At 37.1% G+C, this 24,667-nt stretch overlaps 1 protein-coding gene across 9 annotated transcripts in view; it reads left to right on the top strand.

Moving 5' to 3' along the window:
* LOC114281080 (ubiquitin-protein ligase) overlaps window positions 1-18,967 on the top strand; it is a 68,201-nt gene extending 49,234 nt beyond the window's left edge. For 3 of the 9 annotated variants that reach the window (XM_082891773.1, XM_082891771.1, XM_082891776.1), the window contains 8 exons: window positions 7,664-7,809; window positions 11,192-11,542; window positions 12,113-12,356; window positions 12,698-12,753; window positions 14,722-14,802; window positions 17,584-17,628; window positions 17,836-17,904; window positions 18,413-18,967. In XM_082891773.1, coding sequence (XP_082747899.1) covers window positions 7,664-7,809; window positions 11,192-11,542; window positions 12,113-12,356; window positions 12,698-12,753; window positions 14,722-14,802; window positions 17,584-17,628; window positions 17,836-17,904; window positions 18,413-18,580 — 1,160 coding nt within the window. In that variant the 3' untranslated portion in view covers window positions 18,581-18,967. Of the gene's footprint in view, window positions 1-7,663; window positions 7,810-11,191; window positions 11,543-12,112; window positions 12,357-12,697; window positions 12,779-14,721; window positions 14,803-17,505; window positions 17,629-17,835; window positions 17,905-18,412 lie in introns of all 9 variants that reach the window. The other 6 variants (XR_014342296.1, XR_014342297.1, XR_014342298.1 and 3 more) reach the window with 6 other exon arrangements.
* The last annotated feature ends 5,700 nt before the right edge of the window (window positions 18,968-24,667 follow it).

Here is a 24,667-nt window from a genome sequence, read left to right as displayed (position 1 = left end):
AAGAACTTGATATAAAACTTCTTCACCAAGTCTTCCTACGAAGAGATGGAACCAGCGGCGAGGTTGGCATACTAAGAAAATGCTCGGTCTGTGAGGGATTTGGAGAACTCTCTCATGCAGAGGTTTCGGTCTTCTTAGTGAGCATTAAGAAAGCGCGAAACGTGCTCCCTAGCATTCCCCTTTCGTCTGTTAAAGCAGACAAACTTGGGTACAGTATACCCTACCAGATATGGGAGACTTGCAATGTGAATAAGGTAAGGAGGACGGAGGTCCAGTTCTAGAGAAGCAGGGATGTGAGAATGTATATGTGTTCTTTCACCACATGTAATGTCAATGGTTGGGCTGAAGGAGTCTAGTTTGGCGGAAGAGTCGGAGAGTAAGTTGAAGCCACTGTGGTGGGAGTTCCACCGATCAAACCAACTTGTGGTGGAGGTATTTTGCTTGGAGTTGATGGAGGGAGCGGTGCGACTGTTTGTCCTTTTGCTTGGTTTTGCAAGTTGTTTTATGGAGTGGGGTTAGCCTTTGAGCCATTCTGAGCTGATGGCGAAAAGCCATTTTGTGATGAAGAAAGGGGCTAGATGATGATGGAAGTGTACGTGCCCTTTGTAAGGCTAGCAGGGCATCCATCAAGAGTAGCTGGTTCTGTTGGAGAGAGGAGACACTCTCAATCCATACACGTAGTTGCTCCGCTATGGCCGGTTGAGAGGATTGTTCCTCCGAAAGGCCGTCAGGGTTGTGTTGGGGTCTCTACCAGAGTCTTCCTATCGCCACCTTGGGATGTCAATGTGTTGGTTTCGGTGTTCTTTTTAGGTGCCATGTGAAGTGAGCACCACTCTTCCCCAGTGGAGTATAATGTGGGTGATAGAGGTTAGAGGCAATGGGTCGTTGACCTCTGGGAAGATAGTGGGCATTGCAATGGCCTGATATCACCGGAGGTGGAAGAGGAGAAGACCAAGGCAAGCTCAGAGAGGAAATGGGTGGCAGTGAGAGACCTTGAACACTTAGTGTATGTTATGTGATTCTTGTTGCTCTTGTTGTGTGATTGTGGCTGCACTTATGATGCCCTATGAGCTATGTCCTATGATTCAGGTCTTTGGGAAGGTTGCATAATAGGTGCTGGAAGTGTAGGTATGATACCTTGAGAGGCGTATCATATGTGCATTAGATGTAAGTGTAAGGTCAACGTCTCTTTCTTTAAGCCAGGTCAAAGGGGGAGCTATCACTGCAGGGAGATAGCTACACAACCTTGATGCTCTCGAGGTCTTAGCTTCTAATCCATAATCCTCCAATGATCCTTCCAAATCAATGTAGAAACCTTAAACTCTCCAAAAAGCCACTTTGTTGTAGCTACTAACAACTACAAAAGCAATTACAAGCTACCATGAGCAGTTACAAATCAACAGCTATTAATGGTCCGCTTTAAACTAATAGCTACGACTTCAATTGGTGAGTTGTCCTCTCCATGGATTGCTCATTCTCAACATCTTCATAAAGCTGCAAAATTAGTAAACTCATCTCCTCCTTCCCGACGCAATCTCTTTATAAGAAAGCAAATACAAAACAATAGCACAACAAAAACTCAAGCAAATTCATATTCAATTGCTAACATTCTTCTCTCAACTTTGACAACTTATTCTCTCTAACAATGGCTTCTGAAGGAGAGGACCACTGAGATAACATTGTTTGGTGGCTAGTGAACAAGGCTCCAAACTGGAGAGGTTCAAACTATATAGCTTCAAACTCCAACTCTAGAGCTTCGAGCTCCACTTCCACTCACTGCTGGTCAGTGAACAACAATGCTCTAAACTGGAAAGGTTCAAACTCCAACTTTAGAGCTTCGAGCTCACTCCTACTCACCGCCGCCGCCCCGTGTGTGAGTTCTTTCGAAGAATGTTCTCCATGCCTCCATGGCAATTCCAAGGTCTACTATTCGAATCCCCTTGGGTCCAGTATCTAACATCCCCATATACGGTCATAGAGGTGCCAGAAGAATTCCGGGGTAAAATAAGGGGATGGTACAAGGCATTAACGCTTCCAAATCTCCACACAGTATCACCATCCTACACTTGGTTTTTGCCAAGCCAAGAAGGCAACCTAACTCTCCAGGGATCCACCTGCCAGACAATGCAAGTGCTGATCCCACATTTTGAGAGGATCCGAATCAACATCCTCTTGCAAAGAGGGATCTGGACCACCATATCTCCATGATGTCAGCACTGTTGGAAAACCCAATGAAGATTTGGGACTTGGATGAGACATAGAGAACTTCGCAGCCCTCAACTTGGGGGAAGAGAGCGCAACTTGCAGCTCTCTGCCAAGCATTCCCCACAACACTATGCTTAACATCCTCTTTTTCAACACTGAGGGCGCTGCTCGCCCTAACTTCCTCCAGCACTGCATGCACCTACACTCTTAAGGACACTTCCATCTCGTCATCATTAGAAACACCAAAAAAGGAGAAAGCTAAGCCCAGTTTATGAGTCAAATCATGGGTTACTCCAACACCAAGACTATGAACCCGCCTCGGAGCGGCATGGAAAGAGTGACGGGCGGGATTTAGTGTCTATAGAACGAAGCTGAAATCTCATGTGAAGTAATTGAGATCCCGTGGAATGAGGCCATCGCTCAACAAGCCCACATTTTCGTCCGGCCCATTCGTGCCAGATGAAATTAAAATGTGAATTCTCTATGGGCAATAAAAAAATCTCCCTTTAATTCAAAAGAAATCAAAATTTATTAATTGCATGAGTTGTATTTTTGACATCTTTGTCATACATGTACAGACACTCTCATGAGAATATCAGTACAGAAGGGGCATGTGGGTATCTATATTATGCTTGGCACGTGGTGAGCCCTACGGGCGTCACGTCAACACCATCACACATCCACGTGGCAGACCCCTGAGGCACCATGATGAGTTGGGATCATATGCCTAGCCTAAGCGGGGGCATGCACACCACCAATTATGAAAACAGGGCCACAACTCACTTTGATACAGCTGGCTCACTTAGAGCTCTCCATGGCCCTTCATAACTCATGAAATATATTTTCTACCCACTCACCTCAACTCCGTAGCAACATAGTTGGACTCTTGGCTCATCTATGTTTACTTGGTTGCTCAGGATGAGCCTTTGGCTCACTTATGCACTCACCCCCTTAGTTGCCTAGGTTGGGAGCAAGACCTAGGCACTCCCGCTTGGGATCATTAGAGGATTGTGGATTGGAGGCTAAGACCTCGGAATCATCAAGGTCGTGTAGCTGTCTTCCTGCAGTGGCAGCTCCCCCTTTGACCTAGCTTAGAGAAAGGGACATTGACCTTACACTTACATATGATACGTCTCTCAAGATATCGTACCTACACTAGTAGCTCCTTTGATGCAACCTTTCCAAGGACCTGAATCATAGGACATAGTTAGTAGGGCTGATATCACCCTCCTATCAAGTCAAGACGAACTTGCCACCTATCTTGAGGTTGCTTGGGCTCCAATACTCTTGGAGTTTATATAATGGCATCATAAGTGCAACCACAATGACACAACAAGAGCAATAAGAATCACTTAACATATACTAAGTGTTCAAGGTCTCTCACTGTCACCCCTTTTCTCTCTAAGCCTGCCTTGCTCTTCTCCTCTTCCACCTCCTGTGATCTCAGGCCATTGAAGTGCCCACCATCTTCTGGAGGTCAATGACCGATCGCCTCTGATCTCTGTCACCCACAACTATAAACACGAATCATTTTTACTGCCTCCGGCCTACCTTCAAAGGGGGGGGGGGGATATTTGAATAGTTTTTATTGTTGAAAGGGTCAATATGTATGTACGGGTTCATTTCATAGACGAGGGGGGTAAAGTCATATTCACTAATTGTTGTGGGGTCTTGGTGTAGTTAACCCATCTCTATATTTATGTGACTAAGGATATGGATGCAGTTGTGACTATTCTACAAATACTAGGAGGAGCAACAAGTGAACTTTCAAAAACAATAGGCTTACATCTAGCATGGGCACTACAATCCTCTTATATTGAGCTTTGAATGAACATACTATGCATTTTCAATAGGATGTATTTTGATTTACGCAAATCTTGTAGTGGAGTAGGGTTGTTACCAAGTTGAAGCCATAGAGAGATATCATCTAGAATCTAAAGTTTCGTACTAAGCACTATATAATGTATGGAATTCAATTTTAGCATATATAGTACCTGAATTGAAGATATATGAAACTTTATATCCAAAATGTTCTTAAGATTGATCATTTATGATATCTTAGGTCAATTATCTGTAAGGAAATGGAGATTGAGTAAAGCATTGTCTATAGACATAGAGCAATATACTTGATAAAGATCCTCTTGGTCTATTGCGTGATCTGATCTCATAACTCTTCATTCTTGTGAAGTTGACGGGAAAGTTTTGTAAGATAACTATTATGACCATATATGCTATACTCTATGGTGCAAAATGTTGGCAATTGACAAAACATTTAAAAAGAATGAATGTACTTGAAATGAGGATGTTGAGATAGATGAATGGTGCTACAACAAAATGAATAAGAAAAGAGCTTGATGAATGATGCCATTTGCAGTTGTCAAAAACAAGAAAAATGAAAATAACACCAAAAAGACATACGAAGTTTATTTGAAATTTGTTTTCAAAAAAAGTATATAAAATAGCCCATTTTTAGAAAAAATATTTTAAACTATTTTGTGATTTTGTAAAAATTAGTGTTAATAAAGAAAATGAAAATGATTATAACTTTAAGAATGATTAATGGTTTTTTTAAACAATAAGTATTGTGTGTAATTGTACGTAGATTGTTGAAGGTTGGAGATTGTTGTCATGATAACATGGGAGACTACCTTGAAGATTGGAGACACGTTGAAAATAAAGTTGTGAATTTTTCATAAGGTCCATTATAATAAAGTCCTTATAGAATGTTAATTCTAGTTTCCTCCTTAGATGATGGCATGGATATATTGTTATTAAATGAAAAAATTATGGTTTTTGAAGAAATATGTCTTAAAAGAAATAATATTGCTAATTAATGGATTGGGATATGTTATATTTGGTGTAATACCAAGTGATTTACAAAATAAAGAAATATTAATCTTATCTCATCTGACAAACAAAGGAAGAAGCATGGATCCTTTTAAATTACAACTTGTTTCCCTCAAATATTGTTTGTTCCATACGGTCCACATCACAATCAATGACCATCTCTCTCTCTCTCTCTCTCTCTCTCTCTTCCCTAATTTATCTGCCTTTCCATTTCTAAATTCTTCTCCTCTCACTTGCTTTCTCTCTCCTCTCTCGTGAAAATTTTCTTCCCTCTATATTTTACCATGTTCTCTACTCTTATCTTATTTTCCTTACTTTTGTTATGACTATATTTTTTTCAATCAACAACAAAAGAAATTGTACTAAAGAACATGTTGAACGGGTACAACCCTTATATAATCGAATGAAAGGAAAGAAAGAAAAGAAAAAAAAAAAAAAGAAAGAACAAAAGAGAGACCTGACAATCCCAATACAAGCACAAAAATTATCCCCATCAACTGAAATAAATATAATTTTTTTCCCACTTCATGTAAGGACTGCTTTCATCATATGACATAGATTTCCATTTATCACCACAAAATTTACCAATAACAAGTGTAATTTCCGGTTGTTGGAGCCTTTTCCACCTTGAGCAAATATCACCCATTCTGTCCACCATAAGAAACCGAACATTGGAGCATTTTCCGCTTCCTTTCCATCTTAGAAGATGTTTTTTCCCTTTTTGTTTAACCTTCAAGATTCACGAAACTCTGCACACTCAATGCTCTTTTCTTCTACTTTTTTTATTAACATAAACCAATTCTTTCACCTTTGTAACCAAATCTTCAACGTGTTCTTTCCTCGGATGACCACTTTATCATTAGGTAAAATGAAAATTTCAACCTAACAAGTGCTCTTATCAATCTTTTAAAGAAGTTAAAAACCATTAACACCATTGTCGAAATAAATCTTAAAATGTTTTGAGTTGAACCCCTTGGATTTTAATCCATTGCTAAACCAGACCCCTTCTCAAGCCGAAAAGTCCCTTTAACCTTTTGTGAATAAGTAACCGCAACCATGACATGCCCACCATCTCACCATGATTGACACTCTTTTTCTTCCACTAGACCTCTCTCCACAACATTCCCAAAGCTACCTACCTATCTCCACCACAGGAACCTTGTGGAGATACCCCTAATTGATGACCAACACTTTTGTGCCCAACACTACCAATCTCAGCCTTGTACTGATCACAATCAGATGCCATGTCTCCCTTGGCTACCCCTAATTGATGACCAACACTTCCGTGCCCAACACGACCAATCTCTGCCTTATATTGACCACCATCAGAAGCCACCTCTCCCTCAGCTCCATCATTGTCCCTTGCAGCTTCAAATCCCTTTCCTCGACCTTTGAAAGTTCAACATTGACCCCATCACCCATTCTTCCTGCTTTGAACCCCCTCCATGAAGCACATATACTTAAAAAAGATAATGTATTCATGTTGGGTACTAACGACTGGTACTTCGTATGATATGTCTGCATGTGTACTTGATAAGCGAAACAAATATCCATTTACTTTTATTTTTATTTTTGTTCGTGAGGGTACAACTTGGATTCTTACTAGGTACCTCGGGAGCACGACAGGTTCCAGATGTAATCTTGTTTTGAAGTGTACAAGTGCCAAAATAGGATGTTCTTTTATTTAGAGATAGAGTTAATATGTTGTAAAATTAAGTTTTGGTTTGTAGGTTTTCTGATGTAATGACATTAAAATCTGTTTTTTATTTATAATTTTTTAAAGCACATTAAATCTTGCTTGAACCTTGTTTTTAGTACTAAACTGTGTTTTGTAGGTTGGATCCCTAATCAACTAAGTCATTTAATTAATTCTTGCATTTGGTTTTCTAATTGTATATATAATGCACCCTTCAAATTTTAAAACTATATTTTTACTGTAGTATCTTGGTCATATCCGTATTTTCTTCTTCTTCTTCTTCTTCTTCTTCTTCTTTTAAACGTTTCCCTGTATTGACGTTCCTGTATCATACCCATACTTGTATCAGTGCTACATGGAACCCCCTCAATTCCAATTTTAGTGACCTTTGGGACAGCCTCATCCTTCTTCACCATTCTTAAATAAAAAATGATTTCTAAACAAGTTAGGGATCTAGTTGAAGGATCGAATGAGGTAGTAGGTAGGGGTAATGATGGTTTGTAATTCCTATTTTTATGCAAAAAATTGGAGCAATGGTATGGTAAGATTTGAAAAATTGACTAATTTGTACAATACTATTTTATTTGGTTTAGCAGAGTTCTAATGCTAAAATTGTGCGAGTACTTTTCCTTTTTTCATTTCTTTTTTGATATAATTCTGAACTTTGAGGGGACCACTGCTCCTGCCAACCAGCCTCTGGTCTACCTTTTGGCCTTTGATTGTCCTACCAGCTTTGACTACATGCTGTTTGGGCTTTGCCTTGGCTTTTAATGCCTTAACCTTGAACCAACTTATTGGAGAAATGACATGATACAAATAGTGTAGTCGTTGAAATTGATTCACACAGTAATTGGGACAAGACTTGGCGAGTTTAGTTTCTTTCGCTCTCATTTTTTTTTTTTTTTTTGTGTGCAGGTATTGATGAAACATCTCTTTCAAAGCTTATGTCTGAAACAACCATGCTAAAGAGTCTTTGTTTGAGGGAGACTCAAATTATTGATAGCACTCTTTATAGTTTCCTTGGGTCTTTCCTGGAAATGCTTGATGTTTCTGATACTAAGGTATGACGACATTCTAATGGAGCATTATTCCCGTCTCCCAAAAGAGAGTTTCTGAGATTGTAATAATTTTTGTTTACAAATCATATATTGTAATTATTTCTGGGAGTAGCAGATTTGAAGGCAAAAATAACTTGGGCACATGTAACTTAGCTTGGACATCATATTTATATTTACTGACCTGCATATTGGGACAAATACTACAATCAAGTTATCTACTGCATTGCCCTTTAGACTTCTTGTGGCAAAGCCCCCACCTAAAAGATGGACCTTGTCAGATGGTTACATCAATTTGTTAGGTCAAACTTGCATTCAAAAGGTGTATAAGGTAGTGGCAGTTACCCATCAAGTGGAGAGTTCCTACCTCCATGTATGCCTTGTAGGTCATAAATGTCAGGAGGGCAGAGTGTCTTCTTCTTGTCCTAAACTGGTTTTCCTGATTAGGAACAAATGTCTTTTCTACTTTTTATAGCCATCTAATGCGTCCAGAAACACCTAGGCATTTAACTTGGTCTTGGTGAGCCCTAAAAACTCAAAGCTAATATAGCTTATGGATATAGACTATGAAGCAAAGACATGGACATGGGACACAATGATTTCAAAAAAATGGAGACATGGACACGGATACGGTAGAGGACACGATAAATAATTTTTTTTTATATATAGATTTATTATGTAGATTAATATTATGTTACCAAGCAATCAAAATTGATAAAAACTAACATTAATTCAATATATATAAACCACTACATTTAAACAAATTAATAGATCATTCATATTTGGACATGCATGTCCTCGGCGTGTCCCTGCTGTGTCCCCTTGTTGTGTCCCCGGCATGTTCCTGTGTCCCTTGATTTGTCTAAATTTGGACACACGTATCCCCGGCATGTCCTCGCCATATCCCTTTCCAAAAAATAATAAAATTAAAGGGACATGCCACCAGCTTGTCCGACATTGGTACGGAGCCTATTTTGAAGTGTCTGTGCTTCATAGGATATAGATTTTTGATAGAGTGCAACATAACCAATCAATTATTAAAGGATAAATTACACTAAACTCCCTTGAAGTTTGAGAAAAATATAATGAGCGCCATAGTTTTAATATAATTACATTGACCTCCCCTTCACTAATGGTAGGCTGAATGGAGCTAACAGAAAATGTCAAAATACTTTTTTACCCTTGTATATTTGGATCAAAATACTTTTCTACCCTCTCTCTCTCTCTCTCTCTCTCTCTCTCTCTCTCTCTCTCTCTCTCTCCAGCCAAATCCGCAGGCATGTCTCTCCTTGACCTTAGCCACACCTCAACTCTAGTCGCCATGTCCTTGCGCTTCATCTCTGTTCAACCCTAAGTCAATTCTTCTATATACACATTACTGCATGATCCACCCCTCCTCTTACCCTAACATCCCACAACTACCTATCACCATAGCCTTCATAGCCACACTATGCTCTTTCCACCACGAACATCCATCCCACTTGCACTCTCCTTCCATCCCTCCCAGTTGTCTCATTCGGTAGCACCAGCGGCAGAACAACTTATAAATCGATGGTTGAACAACACAAAATCAGATCCAAGACACACCCCATTACGATCGAAGATCACCCACCACAACCCGCCTAACATCGCCTCAAAAATTGATCTACATTGCATGCCCTACTGCTACAACAATGTATACTGCCCACCGATCTACACTGCTACAAACCATCCCAATTGCCCAACCCATCCCGATCCCCTCTCCAGCACTTTGCTTCCCATTCATGTGAATTTTCTTCACAAATCAAAGAACATGGAGACTTATCCAATTTCGTAGAGAGACACAAAGGGGAGAAGGCGTTGAGAAGCCCATCGTTGGCAATTCTGTTGTTTCAGAAATCAGAGAGAGAGAGAGAGAGAGAGAGAGAGGAAGGCAGGGAGACATCAGAAAAGGGGCAGTTGGTGGTTGCAAATGGTGGCATTCGCATTCGTGTAGGCAGAGATACATGGTGGTGTTCACGTTTATGTTGGTGGAGATAAATGGTGGTGTTGGTGTTGGCATTGGTAGTGATAGACGGTGGCTTTGGCGATGACAAACGGTGGCAGTACTAAGCGATAGAAAGAGGGTGCAGCAAACTCATAGTGGCATGGTAGTGTTGGTTCATTATGTATAATTTTGTTTCTCACTAAAGGGTAAAATAGGTAGTCATATAATTCTTGTTGATATCATGATTTATCTGTACAAAACTAACAGTCAACTGATGGAAAGGGGTACAATCAAGGTTTTAAAAAGTGGCCGCAACTGTTACGTAACGCCGTTACGTAACGGTTTTGGCGGTTACCGCCACCCGTTACGGCCGCTTTTGCAGTGTGATTGAGATTCACAGGTGTGTCGCTCGTAGCGACTACCGTAACGGTCGTAACGGTGCCGTAACAGCCGTAACGGCCTGTTACGCTCTATTACATAACAGTTCCAAACTGTTTCTTTCGAAAAAACACAAAAAAAAAAACTGAAAATGGGGGAAGAGGGATAGAGAGAAGAGGGAAGATAAAGAGAGAAAATGGAGGAGCAAGAGATAGAGAGAGAGAAGAGGGAAGATGAAGAACATGTTATTGATTTGTTGAAGTTGTAAGACCTATGTTATTCTATTCAACTGCTATCACTCAACCATTTTGTTTGTGTGTGTCTATCTATATATTGTTTGAAAATAATAATAATAATGAGTATGGTCATTATCTATTTGGGTTAGTTAAAATATGTATATATATATATATATATTTAGGCTCTTATTTATTCTCTTACTTTTGTCATTGTTTATCTTATATATAATAGTTAGTGATTGATTTTTTGTATAATATAAAGTCATTAATTATTAAAATAAAATGAAAAAAACTCAGTTTATAGTGATTTAAAAATATGAAATATATTGGATCATACTTAAAAATTTACAAAAATTGATCAATATTTATTTTTAATCCAATAAATATGATCATGGAAAAAAATCTGCATATCGGTAAAGTTTGTTTCAAATTGTGCAAAAAATAAAAAAATTCACGGTTCCGGTTACCACAACCGTTACACTGCGGCCTTTACACCCCGCAACCGCAACCGTGCCACCGCCACCGTTACGGCAACCGCAACCGCAACCGCTTTTTAGAACCTTGGGTACAATTGATATGCAACAAGGAGTTTGAGGGTTGAAAGTGTAATTATTGAAAAACTGTTGGGCTAGCTGTAATTTTGCCATACCTCAAGGGGTGGAATATTGTAATTTACCCATTAAACAATTAAAGAGGAATGTCCTTATGTATTTTCTTGTCATTTTTAGCAAGTTTAAGTTATGTTATGGTGCCAGATGGATAATACTGGTGCATCTTAGCCAGTAATATTGTGCTTGTGGAATTGCAGGTCTCCAGTGCTGCTTTAGCTCACATTATCTCTAGAAATCCTGGTCTGAAATGTTTGAAGGCAAAGGGATGCAGGAATCTGTTTCACCAGAAAAGCAAGACAGAAGGGGGAGTTTTTTCTTCTTTCAAATATTCATGCAGAGAATGGTATATTGAGCTAGGAGAAACCTGCAAATTGGAAGAAATTGCACTTGGATGGGGTTTTTCTTGCTTTTCTCTAGAAGCTTTGAAACCTGCAATTACAACACTAAGAGCAATAACTGTGGGTTTAGGTGCATCGTTAGGTCAAGATTCACTAGAACTCCTACCCACTACTTGCCCTTTGCTAGAGACGGTGATCCTTTATTTTCAGGTACCATTCATTCATGAGATGTAGCTGTACCCATTGTTTTGCCAACCGTTGCCATACACAAGCAATTCAAAATTAAGAAAAGTGAAAATCATCATATGATGCGTGTTTTGGATAAGTATTGTGATCATCCTTTAAACGCTTTTGGATCATTGTTCAGTATGGCTCTCCGTGGAGGAGAAAAATTGAAACAATATTAACGACAACAATAAAGCAAGAAACATAAGAAATGAAAACAAAGAGAAAGCAGATGGTTTCATTTGTTTGATAAAATAAATAATAAATAAGGGTTCAACTTTCAAGAAAGTTCTTTGGCAAGTAAGACCAGTGGAGGTGGTAAGATGAATACACTCTTCCGCTAAAACAACCACGAGGTGTCGATATCTCTGCTTGGAGAAACCTGTAGAATGTATGGTCTCTTCTTCATGTATACAATTCATGCTGGTGCTATTGCCTGGTGGTCCTTCATTATCTGGCATTTCTATTTCATTTTCTGACATTTCTTTCATATTATGATGATACTACATTTAGAAAAGCATTGTCATTCACAGGTATGTTCACTGTTTTTAACAGGTGATCTCTGATTGTGTCTTAATAAACATTATGGAATCATTGAGACACTTGCAAGTTTTGGCTCTCTGCCACTGTCTTGGTGATATATCCCCTGTAAGCTTTAAGTACAGTGTGCCAAATTTGAGGAAATTGAAGCTTGAAAGGGTAACTCCATGGATGACCAATGATGATTTGGTTATTCTGACTCAGAACTGTGCAAATTTGATTGAGCTTTCGTTGCTAGGATGCAGACTTCTCAATTCAGGTGAGTGATCATTGTTGATGTGTCCCATTTGCAATTGGATATACAGATCGAACTCCATTAATATTTCCTTCCATATCTCTTTCATTCACTACAAGATGATGCAATTGACAGAGTTCACCTTTGGATTCACAAGAAGACTTCTGCTCTTTTATTTTTACGTTACGTGTGTGCACACCCATGCTGACCCACCTAATTGGGACACAAGGCTTAGTTTGGTTTGGTTTGTGTGTGCACACCTTTTGTAGAGCAAGTACAATCATGTGCCAACGTTCTTCAGATTATGGGGGCTGCATACAAGTAATCTGATCTTTTTCCTCTTACTATTTTATATTCTTTTGTAGATTCGCAACAGATCATTTCAAGTGGCTGGCCAGGCTTGATTTCTATTCATCTAGAGGTTTGCCACTGCCCTTTTTATCTAGGTTTGTCTATACACTTGACAATAATATGTGATTGCTTCAGGAAAAGGCTTTGAAATGATGATGCTGTTGTTTTTCTATACACTTTTATGTCTATTTGATATACGAGGGACGCACTATTTTGGGTGGTTCCAGTAGTTTTCCATTTGTTACTAATGGATACCATAGGTAATTGATGCATATCTGGATGTGATATTGCCACTGGTCGACAAAGTATGAAGATACATAGCATTTTTCCTTTGATAAGGAGGAAGATACATACATGTATACACACATACTTAAAGTGGTTGAGAGAATACAGATATTTTGATCTTCTGCTTGGGTAAGTAGTGTGGCTAAATAGTAGAAATCTCCTAGTGAAACGAATAGTACTTAGCAATACAAGATAGATTATTGAACAAACTTGTTACAGGTATTTCTATTATTTGACATTATCATCTAACTACTGTAGGCAGCCAAAACCCAATATATTCGAAAGTCCCTAATGCTGAAATATACTAGGAGATTCTTCTTGAAGTAAAAGGTCTTAAGAACTGGCTAAAGTCCTGTGTATCCAAAAGGGCTAAGCAGGCACGAGTGAAGCCTACAGGCAGGAAAGAGCCCTTCAGGAATTATAGAAGTCAGGAGATGACCTCAATGAAGTCCATAAAAGCCAAGAAACTGATACCTCGTCACAAAAATGTGACAAGTATTCCTGCAGGAGGAAAAAGAATCACCTCTCATTTCATTAGGAGAAGTAAAGAAAAATTTGACTTATCCTAATGATAAGCCAATGGAAGGGAAATAAGTAGGGTATTCCATCAAAAGGGAACAAAGTAGCACAGGAACTTTCATAGAGGAGCCATGTTCATATAGGGCGTGCTGGACACCCCCAAACACAAATTACAGATCCTAGATGTATTCACAATTAAGATATAAATCATATAACTTCGGGCACTTGGCTGACACTTCTCAGGCATCATTTGACACCCAATTAAGACGTGTGGGATACTATACACCTGGAGGTGCCCAGCTGTCCTTAAGAAAAAATAAAAATTGAAGAAGAAACTTGGTCTTTGTCCATACAGCGCCACGCTTTAAATGGGAAATGCACGCACTTCAATATGTGAGAGTGAGATTAATATAACCTATAAGGCTATACTAAGACATGAATTGTAGGATACTCAGTCAACTAATAACATGATTTTTTTTTTAGAGATATCTTCCTCACTATGCACTTGTTAATGAAGGAAAAATAGAAAAAATAATGAAAAGTATATATTTGTCTGTATAAAATATGTTTAAGCATAAACCTATCAAAAAATAATTCTATCCATGAATACAAAATATTTTTATCCTTGCAATTTGGCTGTCCTTTTTTTATATTTTTATTTTACTATTAAAAAAAAAAAAAATCATCATCTCAATGTTTTTGTGTCATGTCTTGCCTGGGTCCTGATTTGGTGTCTATGCTAAAGGCTGCTAAGCGTAATACATCTAATGACAATAGACATTTGAGAAAAATTATGTTCTGGGGGAACATTTCTCACTTTTGTGCTGCAAAATATAATGTAAATAATAGTGTAACCTGTGTGTGAGCATGTGTGGGCTTGGGTGTCAGTTTGTGAATGCCTTGGCACCCCACACGGTGTTTTCAGGCACTAGTGACTTGTACTTTTTTCATCTTCTTTACATATTACCTGTTGAATATGCAATTTCCTATATCCTTTGTATCAGTAACATTTGCTTGAGCTTAATTTAGTGCCTTCTTTTCTTTCACTTGTGAACCATTTACCTGAGCAAAATTATTCAGGACACCTTTTATATGCCCTTTTCTCGAGTTGTCTGAACTACTTCTTCCATAAAAACACACCTAATCAGGTTCTAGTGCTCATATAAACTTTTATATGAATTTCTCATTTTGACTTCTCACATATGTTTCCATGTATGCTGATTTTGAAATTTAGGACTGTGGAGAAGTAACTAGAAACGGTGTTGCTTCTCTTTTTGACTGCAAAGCTGTTGAAGATATCATGCTGCGTCATAATGTGAGTCTTCTACTGCTGCCCTTGTCCTTGTGTCTTGAATGTATATGTGATTTCGGTTGGATTACTGGTCAATGATATACTAGTTCCATTTATCTTCCATTTGGCACAAATTACACCTACATATCAGTTATCAATTTATTCCAACCCGTAGTTGCACAAAGTGGAAGCAGGAGCGGGAGCGTGGAATGCTACCCCCTAAGAGAGTCATAGGTTGGGAGCATTTATATATATTATATAAAGTATATATATATTAAATAATATATATATATTGCGAGATATATATATTTTTTTCTCCAATTAATATTTGAATATATTATAACTATCATAAATTGTATTTTATTTTATGTTGTTGGATTTTACTTAGAATTAAAATCTATTTATTTTGTAGATGGATTTTTTGTAGATATAAAAATTAACATTAATTCAATATATATATAGCACATTACATTTATATTTACAAAGGTAAAATAAATAAATAGAAAATTAAAAAATATATTGGAATAATTATAAATACAGAAAATTTTTATAATTTCAACTATTATACATCACAGGAAAAACAACCATTGCATCAGCCCACATCATTATTATAATATAAGCACTACACAAAAAGTAACCATTAATATTGACTTCTTGACTTCTTCCCCATTTTCTTTATTTAATATTTATATTATAATCAAAAGAAATTAAAAAAAAAAAAAAGAAAGAGAGAAGAGAGAAGAGAGACTCGGACAAAATAAATTTTAAAAAAAAAAAAAAAAAGAAATAGAGAAGAGAGACGCGAGAGAGAACAACGAAGCAAGAGGCGAGAGAGCAGACAGAGAGAAGAGGAGGAGGCGATCAATCGAGAGAAGGAAGAGTAGATCGAGAGACAAGACAAGATCAATCGAGGGAGAGAGGAGACGAGATTGATCGATCTAGAGAAGACTAGTCAAGAGATCGAGATCCAGAGAAGAGGGACTGACAGATCGAGGGGAAGAGAAGAATACAGATCCACGATTAGATTCGCGTTTCTCTCGCATCAAACTCGCGATTCTTCTACAAATCTAAGTTAGAAGCACAGAATCGTGAGCAAGTTGAACGATTCCTGCTACTAAATTCCAACCAACATATGGGATTCATATTTCCATAAAGAATACAACACAGAAAACTCCTTACCTTAGGAGCAGTTATTTTTGATCGGTTATCGATTTATTTATCCATGCCTTGTTTTTTCAGGCACTTCTTAGCCTGTAAATCAAATCCATTTAGATGGCCTCAACTTTTTGTGTTACCTTGGAACACCAGGAATAATTTGTGAGGATTGTAATAATCAGTTTGATTTGAATAAGGTGAGGCTTTTGTTTTCCCAAGACAACCTAGGGAGGCCACAAAAATAACAAACTGTGTTGAATTTGTCCAGGATATGGATTTGTAAAATTTATGATGTTATAGATGATTTCATGACATTCCCTGGTGCATCTCAAATCCAATTGTAAGAAAGTAAGCCTTTAGAGCTTATTTTTAACTTTTTCCGCTTAAAAAGAAAATAAGCTGAAGCCTGAAATATTTTAACAAACAACTTAACTTTTTAAAGTACAACTGTAAACATCTAATTTCAAATTTTAAGCTAAATAAGCTGCAAATAAGCTTTTTTTCCTAACAGAGAAAATTCTAATTTTAAATAAAATAGTATGAATATATAAACATAGAAATTCTATACATAAAGTGTATATATATATTTTCCATGGTATGCTATTTTTATGTTATTTTTATTTTTCGGTGTTGTTCATATAAATATATGCTGCTGATGGAGGGTTTTATTAACAACCCAAAACCCTATTTGTCTAAGTATCTTTTCTCTTCCTTCTTTCGTCTCTTTCTCTCTAACCTAACCCTGGTTGCACGTATTTTACACTAATTATATTGATTTGTAAACAATTGAGGGTTGGAATCTAGAAGGGAAGGCAGTAAAATCGTCATCACCAACACACTGGGAGAATTCATGGCTGTTAAGCACTTAGAAAAAGTCATGGTTCCCTTCCAAGCTATGAAGCATGGGTACTTCAATAAATATGCCATACTCGTATTGGGTACTTATTGGGTACTGGTACTTTGTATGGTTACTTTTGCATATGTACCAGATACATGAAACGTGTACTCAAATTTTTTCTTTCTAATTTTACCGTACCCTAGAGGTATCAAGTATATACTCAATCCATACGTTAGCTCTATATAGAGGTGAAGCAAGTTTCATTGTACTTTTTTTTATACAGCGTGGTTCTAAAAATAAGCTTTGGTTTGTAATTTATTTAATATAATGACATTTAATTTTGGTGTATACCTTACTTTTGCATTAAATGTGAATTGTAGGTTGGATCTTAACCAACTAAACCATTTTACTATTTTTACATTACTCCAAATTAAAAATAAATATTTTTTAAGAACGTATCCTGCATTACCCATACCCTACTTTTTAAAAATTTCATCGTATCGATGTATCTGTACCATACCAATACTTGTATCAGTACCCGTACACGTGCTTCATGGCTTTTGAGCTTATTATAGGAATCAGGTAGTTCCTTATCCAACCTAGTGAGGGGTATGTTGAAACTTTATGATCATTCAGTAGTTGAGTATGTTTACCAAATTTTTAGTACTGCACAAGAGAGAAATAAATGGTTCTTTCCTGATTTTTTCTATTTTTCTTTCACATTCTGTTTCCAGTATCATTTGTCCTTTGGCCTTTATATCGGACCTTGCTACTTTTGACTGCTGAACCAAAGTTGAACCTTCACATTTCAGGGCACTGGAATCCAGAAAAATTTTATTCTTGATGCTGCTTCAATGGTAAGCATGTTTATGAGCTGCAGTTTAATTAGCTTTTTTCAAAGTTAACAAAGTCTCAAGAATGAATGTTGGGAATTCTTCATTGTCATGTTCCTTTGAGTGCATGATTTCTTAGCTGTGCCTCTTTGGTACCGAGCTAACAACCTATGTACCCGCTGAAGAGGTCTTACCTTGTATCTTTCGTTGTGCCTTTTGTTATGACTACAGATGCCAATGCTTCGGAAAGTGTCTCTTGATGTGTGCGATGCAAGTGAAGGTGACTTTGAAATTCCAAATGTAAGTTACAGGACTATATCTCCCTTTATCTGTTAGATTACACCAATAATAAAATTTGAAATAGCTATGTCTATCCATAAAATAAAAAAATTATTTAACAGAAAAAAATATGAATAGATGAGATTGTTACACGTCATGACAATGAATGGTACGCAATTGGTCAAAGAGAAGGAACTGGGGGTTGGCTCTTATGTGAGTGGTTGCTTGCAAATAGGTCTTTTTGAGTTTGAGAACATTTTGAACTCTCCTGAAGAGAAACCTCAGATAATTCATTGTTTATGATATCTTCACCAAGTGTACTTTTTGTCCTGTTTAATTCCTAGTGTACTTATCCTTTGGTGCATTGAGTTGGAGCTACACACATTAAAAAGTTAAATTTCCCCTTGTTATGGGCCTTAATATTGAATCCATGAAGATATAAATAAAAATATAGACACAAAATGACTGAAAATAGAAAGTTTCAAGCCTGTTCAGTGTTAATTTTCTGACTGTTGTGGATCTGTCTCAGTTTGCTGACAGGTACTTCTTGAGCGTTGTTAAAATAGCAAGATGCAAGCTTCAAAGATGCGGTTTAGACCTTCAAAAGTTTTGCAGAACACCAGTGCACAAGGAGACCTTGGTACTAGTATGGGACAGCAAAAATCTCACTAGAACAGTAATCAAAGAAAGAGTGTGAGCGGAGCGGTTAAAGGAGTGCCATGCTTATTCTTGTAATTTGAAGGTGGGAGACTTCAATGCATGAAACCAATTCTTTCCAAGAGGTGAAATAAAATAACCCGGTTGGAGTGTGATGTCTGTAATGCGTGTGCGCTCAATGAGTCTCATTTTTATACCCTTTTCTAGAAGTCGATGACTATTCATAGCTATTACCTTGACACCAAAGAAGTGTTTGACCCAATGTTTTATTTCTGTCCTAGTTGATCTTAATTCGACATTTGAAGTATGTTGATTTTTCCCCACCTAATAACAGAATATTTTTGTTTGTAAATTCTCCGTATTTGATTCATAAATCTATTTCCTTCTGTACAAGTTCTAGTCTCAATAAGAAATGCTAGTTCTTACAGTTGATATGTTATGACATGAATGTCGTTATGGATGGATGATGATATTCCATTGACTTTGAGGATTGTGTTGTGTGTTGTTGGAATTTTCTTTCTAGCTATTTTGTATTTCTTCTGATATTCATTTGTAAATTTTCAGGTGAAGGTGTTCTTCAACAGTTGGTTCTTGAAATATCAATCATGTATGATAATGTTATTACAATTCCTCCAAGAATTAAAAAGAAAATTGAATAAAATGATTGTGTCACATAGTTTTACTAATTATTGTTTATGATTTATATTACTAGTTCAATTGATTTGCAAGAATTATCATTTGCCACGTTTTGTAATGTTGCTATAAAACACTTATCTTATTCTCAATTCCATCTGTACGTTCTGTTAGTATTATGCGACTTCCAAGCAAATAATACATTTCAAGCAACTGATTGGAAAAGACGAACATGAAAAGGAATTGAGAAGGAAACAAAAATTTGTGAATTTTATACAACAAACATGATTCAAAAATAATATTAAAAAAAAAAAAAGAAATTTATGAATTTGCAACATGTGATTTGATGCATTACATGCTACATGCGGTCATGGATTTTAAAATAATATATATATATATATATTTTAAATTAAGAAATAAAAATAAAAATTTAAAATTAAAATATATATATATATATATATATATATGAAGAGGGAATTAATAATGAATTTTTAAGGTGTGTAACAAGACTTCTTGCATTTCAGTTCATGAAATTTGACTCAATCACCATTTGAATCAAGAAATCAAATCACTCCACAAGAATACCTCAAGTATTAAACAAACAAACAAACAACAAACAAAAATTTAAGCAACTATAGATTAAGAAAATCATAGAGGGATGTTTCCAATTATTCAAGTCTTGTTTTCTTCATGGCCTGGTGGATAATTATTGACACCGTTGCAAGGTTTAACAATCATTGTTCTGGCAAAAGATGAGACACTACAACAAAAGTTGCCTATAACTGCGTTTGTTAGACAATGTTTTTTGAAAATGGCTGTGGAAGTGAAATTAAAAGACACACGTTATCCTCTCTTATAAACATTCCACTTTATAACGGTGCTCTGTCGTCCTCAGTCTCCATTTCTCTTTCCATCATTTTGTTTTCTCTCTTCATTTCTGTCACGATCCGAACCCGCCCCTATGGGTTAAGGCCATAACCGGCCAATAACCGGCCAGTAATCACGAGATTACCTACGGCCTCAAATCAAATAAGACAAGACTTATCAGAGTAAAAAGGGCTAAACGGAAGCAAATTTAAAACTTTGTCCATAGAGCCGTGCTTATATGCACACCATAACATTCCATATGTACATATGTTAATAACTCACAACAGAAAGTGTAATGACATAAGATTCTATACAGATAGGATCATTCAAACTAAGTCAACCCATGAAAGCCATATACAGACGTATTCAAAAGTTTGCCAACCCGACAAAATGTAAATACATAACAAAAGGGCGAAGACGAGTCTTGTGCGTGAGACACAAGGGCTGACTCTCTCAAAACCTTAGTTGTTCCATACAAACTTCACTGAGGCTGGGTCTAGACTTCTCTTGGCTCACCTACAAACACATGAATGAGCGTGAGCGAAAGCCCAGTGAATAATATCAAATCAAATACAGAAGTTACATAACAATGTAGAACAACATGCTCCAAACGGCTTTGGGCACAATTCATATTTCTATTTAACAGATATATAACTATACGAAATTCAAATCAGGTGACTGTAGTTCCAAACATTCTAGCCTTTGGCCATTCAGATTTTCATTCATGTCAAAACGGCGTTCGGCCCATTTATTTATGTCAAAACGGCCTTCGGCCCATTCATTTATATCAAAATGGCCTTCGGCCCATTCGTTTACGTCAAAACGACCTTCGGCCCATACATTCGTGTCAAAACAGCCTTCGGCCCACTCATTCATGTCAAAACGACCTTAGGTCCATTCATACATGTCCAAACGACCTTCGGTCCGCTCATTTCTATCAAAACGACCTTCGGTCCATTCATTTATGTCAAAACGACCTTCGGTTCATTCGTTTACGTCAAAACGGCCTTCGGCCCACTCATTTGTGTCAAAACGACCTTAGGTCCATTTATTTCTATCAAAACGACCTTAGGTCCATTTATTCATATCGAAACGACCTTCGGTCCATTCATTCGTTCATGTCAGACTTTTGTCCACAATTCCAATTAGCAACTCATAAAGCTTATAAGGGAATAAATAGTTGAACATTGCTAAGTTTTCAAATATCGATATTACTCACAGTGATCGGCTTGTGGATTTGCCCTGGAGCTTGACCCTACACATTTAATGAACACAAAAGGGTCACTAACAGTTCAATCCGTTCTTTAATTCACATATTCCTCTTTAGGCTTTATTCTTATCTCGTTAACTCATTTACAATGCTCAATGCATGCCTAAGAGTGCTTACAAGTGAAAGAGGACGGAAAATAGAACACAGAATGCAATTTCAGAATTTCAGAAAATAAGGTCCCAGCTCGAGCGTGGACTTACATCAAAATCACGCTCGAGCGTGAACTCTGCCGCTCGAGCGGATGGCCTGTCTACATAGCTCCTCGCTTGAGCGTCAACTTCCCCGCTCGAGCGGGAACCATGTTTGCAAAAAGTGCCGGGAGCACGATTTTCCCACTCAAGCAGCATTTCACCTGCTCGAGCGGACATAAAAAATCTGGGTTTTCCAGATTGAGTTCTTGAGCTCCAATTCGACCTACCAACCTCATTTCCTGCATAATATGGCTCCAACTTCACATATATTTGCACTAACATGATATAAACACCAAAACACAACATCATGGAGCCCAATTTCATGAATTAACCACATGCATGTCCCAAATTGGCACTAAACTCAACTCCAACACACATTCATGCATTCAAAGCTCCCATCTTCATAAATTGTACATGCATGTGATGAATTAGCCACATTCTCAACTTAGATAACACAAATGGTGATCATTCTCATGGAACACAACAAAAACATGCTTGATTATGCAAAATCATGGTGATCCTACACATGCATGTGCACATTAGCTTCAAATTCATCAATTATAGCACAACTCTTGTTCTTGATCACCAATTAATCTTTAATTCACAAAATCATAAGTTAAGTCTCATGAATTCAAAGATCAGAGCTTACCTAGAGGCTCAATTCTTCTAATTATGGCAATTTCTTGAGTTTAATCCCTCTATTCTTCACAATTTGAGCCAAACACCCAACTCTCCTCTTTCCCTCTCTCTAGCCGACCCCCTCCTCCTTCTCTTGAGTTAGATTCAGTCAAAATAAACTAAAGAGGGAAGTTTGAGTGTATAAAGCCTTTACAACAAAACCCACTAAGGCCAATATGATAGTAATAAAGTAGTTGGGTTCTAATTCATCAATTTAATCAATTTAATCTGGCCCGAATATATTTTCAATTAAATTTCACCGTAGGTTCTAAAAATTATGCCAATCACAATGGTGTAATCAATTTCGGGTTCTATGGCCGATAAGGCCTCCAATTTAATTTCCAAAGCAGGTTATTCAAACAGATATTCCTACGGTGAACAGATAGAACTTCGAAATCACATATATTTACAAAATAGCACATAAAATCATATTAAACACATCATCATACTCATATTAAGGACCAATTAGCATGCTACAGAACAGGGGTATTACAGTCTCCCCCCCTTTAGGAAGTTTGGTCCTCCAAACTTATTTCACATTTAGTCGAACACAATTCGGAATACTTCTCATTCAATAGTCCCAATCTTTATTGATAGCCATTTACTTTAGTCTCAAAATCAAGCGACACTCTGTTCTCAATCAGTCAGAGACTTACCTTTTCCTTCATGTGGTTTGGATTTTATACGAATTTCGGGTTGCGGGCGGGTTGCGGGTTTGAACCGCACTCGCCCAACCCGCCCGCATTTAATAATAATATATTTTTTTTCAAACCAAATCTAACCGTCCATCTTTTCTTTGACTTACCAACAAAAGAAAAAAAAAAACCCTAATAATCTAATCGGCTTCTCCTCACTCACTCACTCTCTCTGAGTCTCATCTCACTCTCTTTCTCACTCTCTTCTCCTCGTTTTTGCACAGTGTGCACACACTGATCGATCACTCTCTTTCTCAGCCGATCTACTTCATTCACAGGTGAACTCTCTTTCTCTCAATCTCTGTCTCTCCCTCTCTCCCGATCGTTGATTTGTTGTGGATGAACAATAGAACTGATTTTTTTCATCTCTGACTCCGATCTACTTCACAGGTGATCTCGCAGGTGATCTCTGATTTTTTTTTATCATCGCACAGCCGATCTGCTTCAAAGGTGAGCTCTCTCTCTCAATCTCTGTCTCTCTCTCTCTCCCGATCGTAGATGAACAACAGAAAGAACTGATTTTTTTCATCTCTGATTTTTTTCATCTCCGATCTACTCTTCGCAGGTGATCTCTGATTTTTTTCATCATCACACAGCCGATTTTTTTCATTGCACAACCGATCTACTTCACATCACAGGTGATATCTCATCTGTGATTTTTTGTGGACGAACAGATCTGATTTTTTGTGGACCAAAACAGATATGATTTTTGTTGTGGACCAACAGATCTGATTTTAGTTGTGCCTTACTTGAATTTGTTTTGATCTTAGTTTATTAATTTTTGGAATTCAGATTATTTAATTTTTGGAATCTGTTTGTTTTATTTAAATCTGTTGAATCTGCTTGTTTTTGGAATTCAGTTGAATCTGTTTGTTTTATTTAATTTTTGGAATTCAAATTATCTAATTGAATCTGTTTGTTTGAATCTGTCTGTTTGAATCTGTTTAATTTTGTTTAATTTTTGTTTTTGTTTTTGTGTTTAATTTCTGTTTGAATTTGATTATTTAATTATTTAATTTCTGTTTGAGTCAGCCATATAATTTTTGTTTAATTTTTGGAATTCAGATTATTTAATTCAGATTATTTAATTTTTTTTAGAATGGATTATTTTATCTGTCTGTGTCTTAGTTGAATCTGTTTCTTTTATTTAATCAATCAGTAGAATCTGTTTATTTAATGGAGGATAGGATAGTTTTTTTGTAATCCTCTCTTAGTCTGTCTGTCTGTAAAATTGATTATAGAATAATCTGTTTGTTCTATCTGTTTATTTAATCTGTCTGTAAAATTGATTCTGTGATTGTATTTTTGTAATTCAGTTTAAATGGAGGATAGTGTTCAATCTCCCGCAATCAATTTTGTACCTCCAGAATCCTCTAATTCTCAAATGAATCCTCTCTTAGTCGAACCCGAACTTGAACCTAAGCCTCCTAGACCCCCAAAGAGAAAGAGTGAGAGTGGAGGGGGGAGAGCACCATCCACAGTTTGGGATTATTTTGACAAGGTTATAGGGACCGATGGGAAGCGTAGAGCCGTATGTAAATATTGTAAGAAAGAGTATATGGCTGACTCTAGAACTCATGGGACTAGTAATTTGAGGAGTCATACACCCAATTGTAAAGAATATCCAAATAGGGATACAGATGGTCAACAAACACTAAATCTTAAACCGAAGCAAAATGAAGAGGGTGTTGAGGTTGTAGCAATAATTTTTAATTTTGATACTTGTAAAAGGGCTCTTGCAGAGATGGTGGTCATCGATGCGTTGCCATTTATATTTGTGGAGGGTGTTGGGT

The sequence above is a fragment of the Camellia sinensis genome, chromosome 10, assembly GCF_055761805.1.
Source record: "Camellia sinensis isolate YWXY chromosome 10, ASM5576180v1, whole genome shotgun sequence".
Classification (NCBI taxonomy): Eukaryota; Viridiplantae; Streptophyta; class Magnoliopsida; order Ericales; family Theaceae; genus Camellia; species Camellia sinensis.
This window is presented reverse-complemented; position numbering and strand designations above follow the sequence as displayed.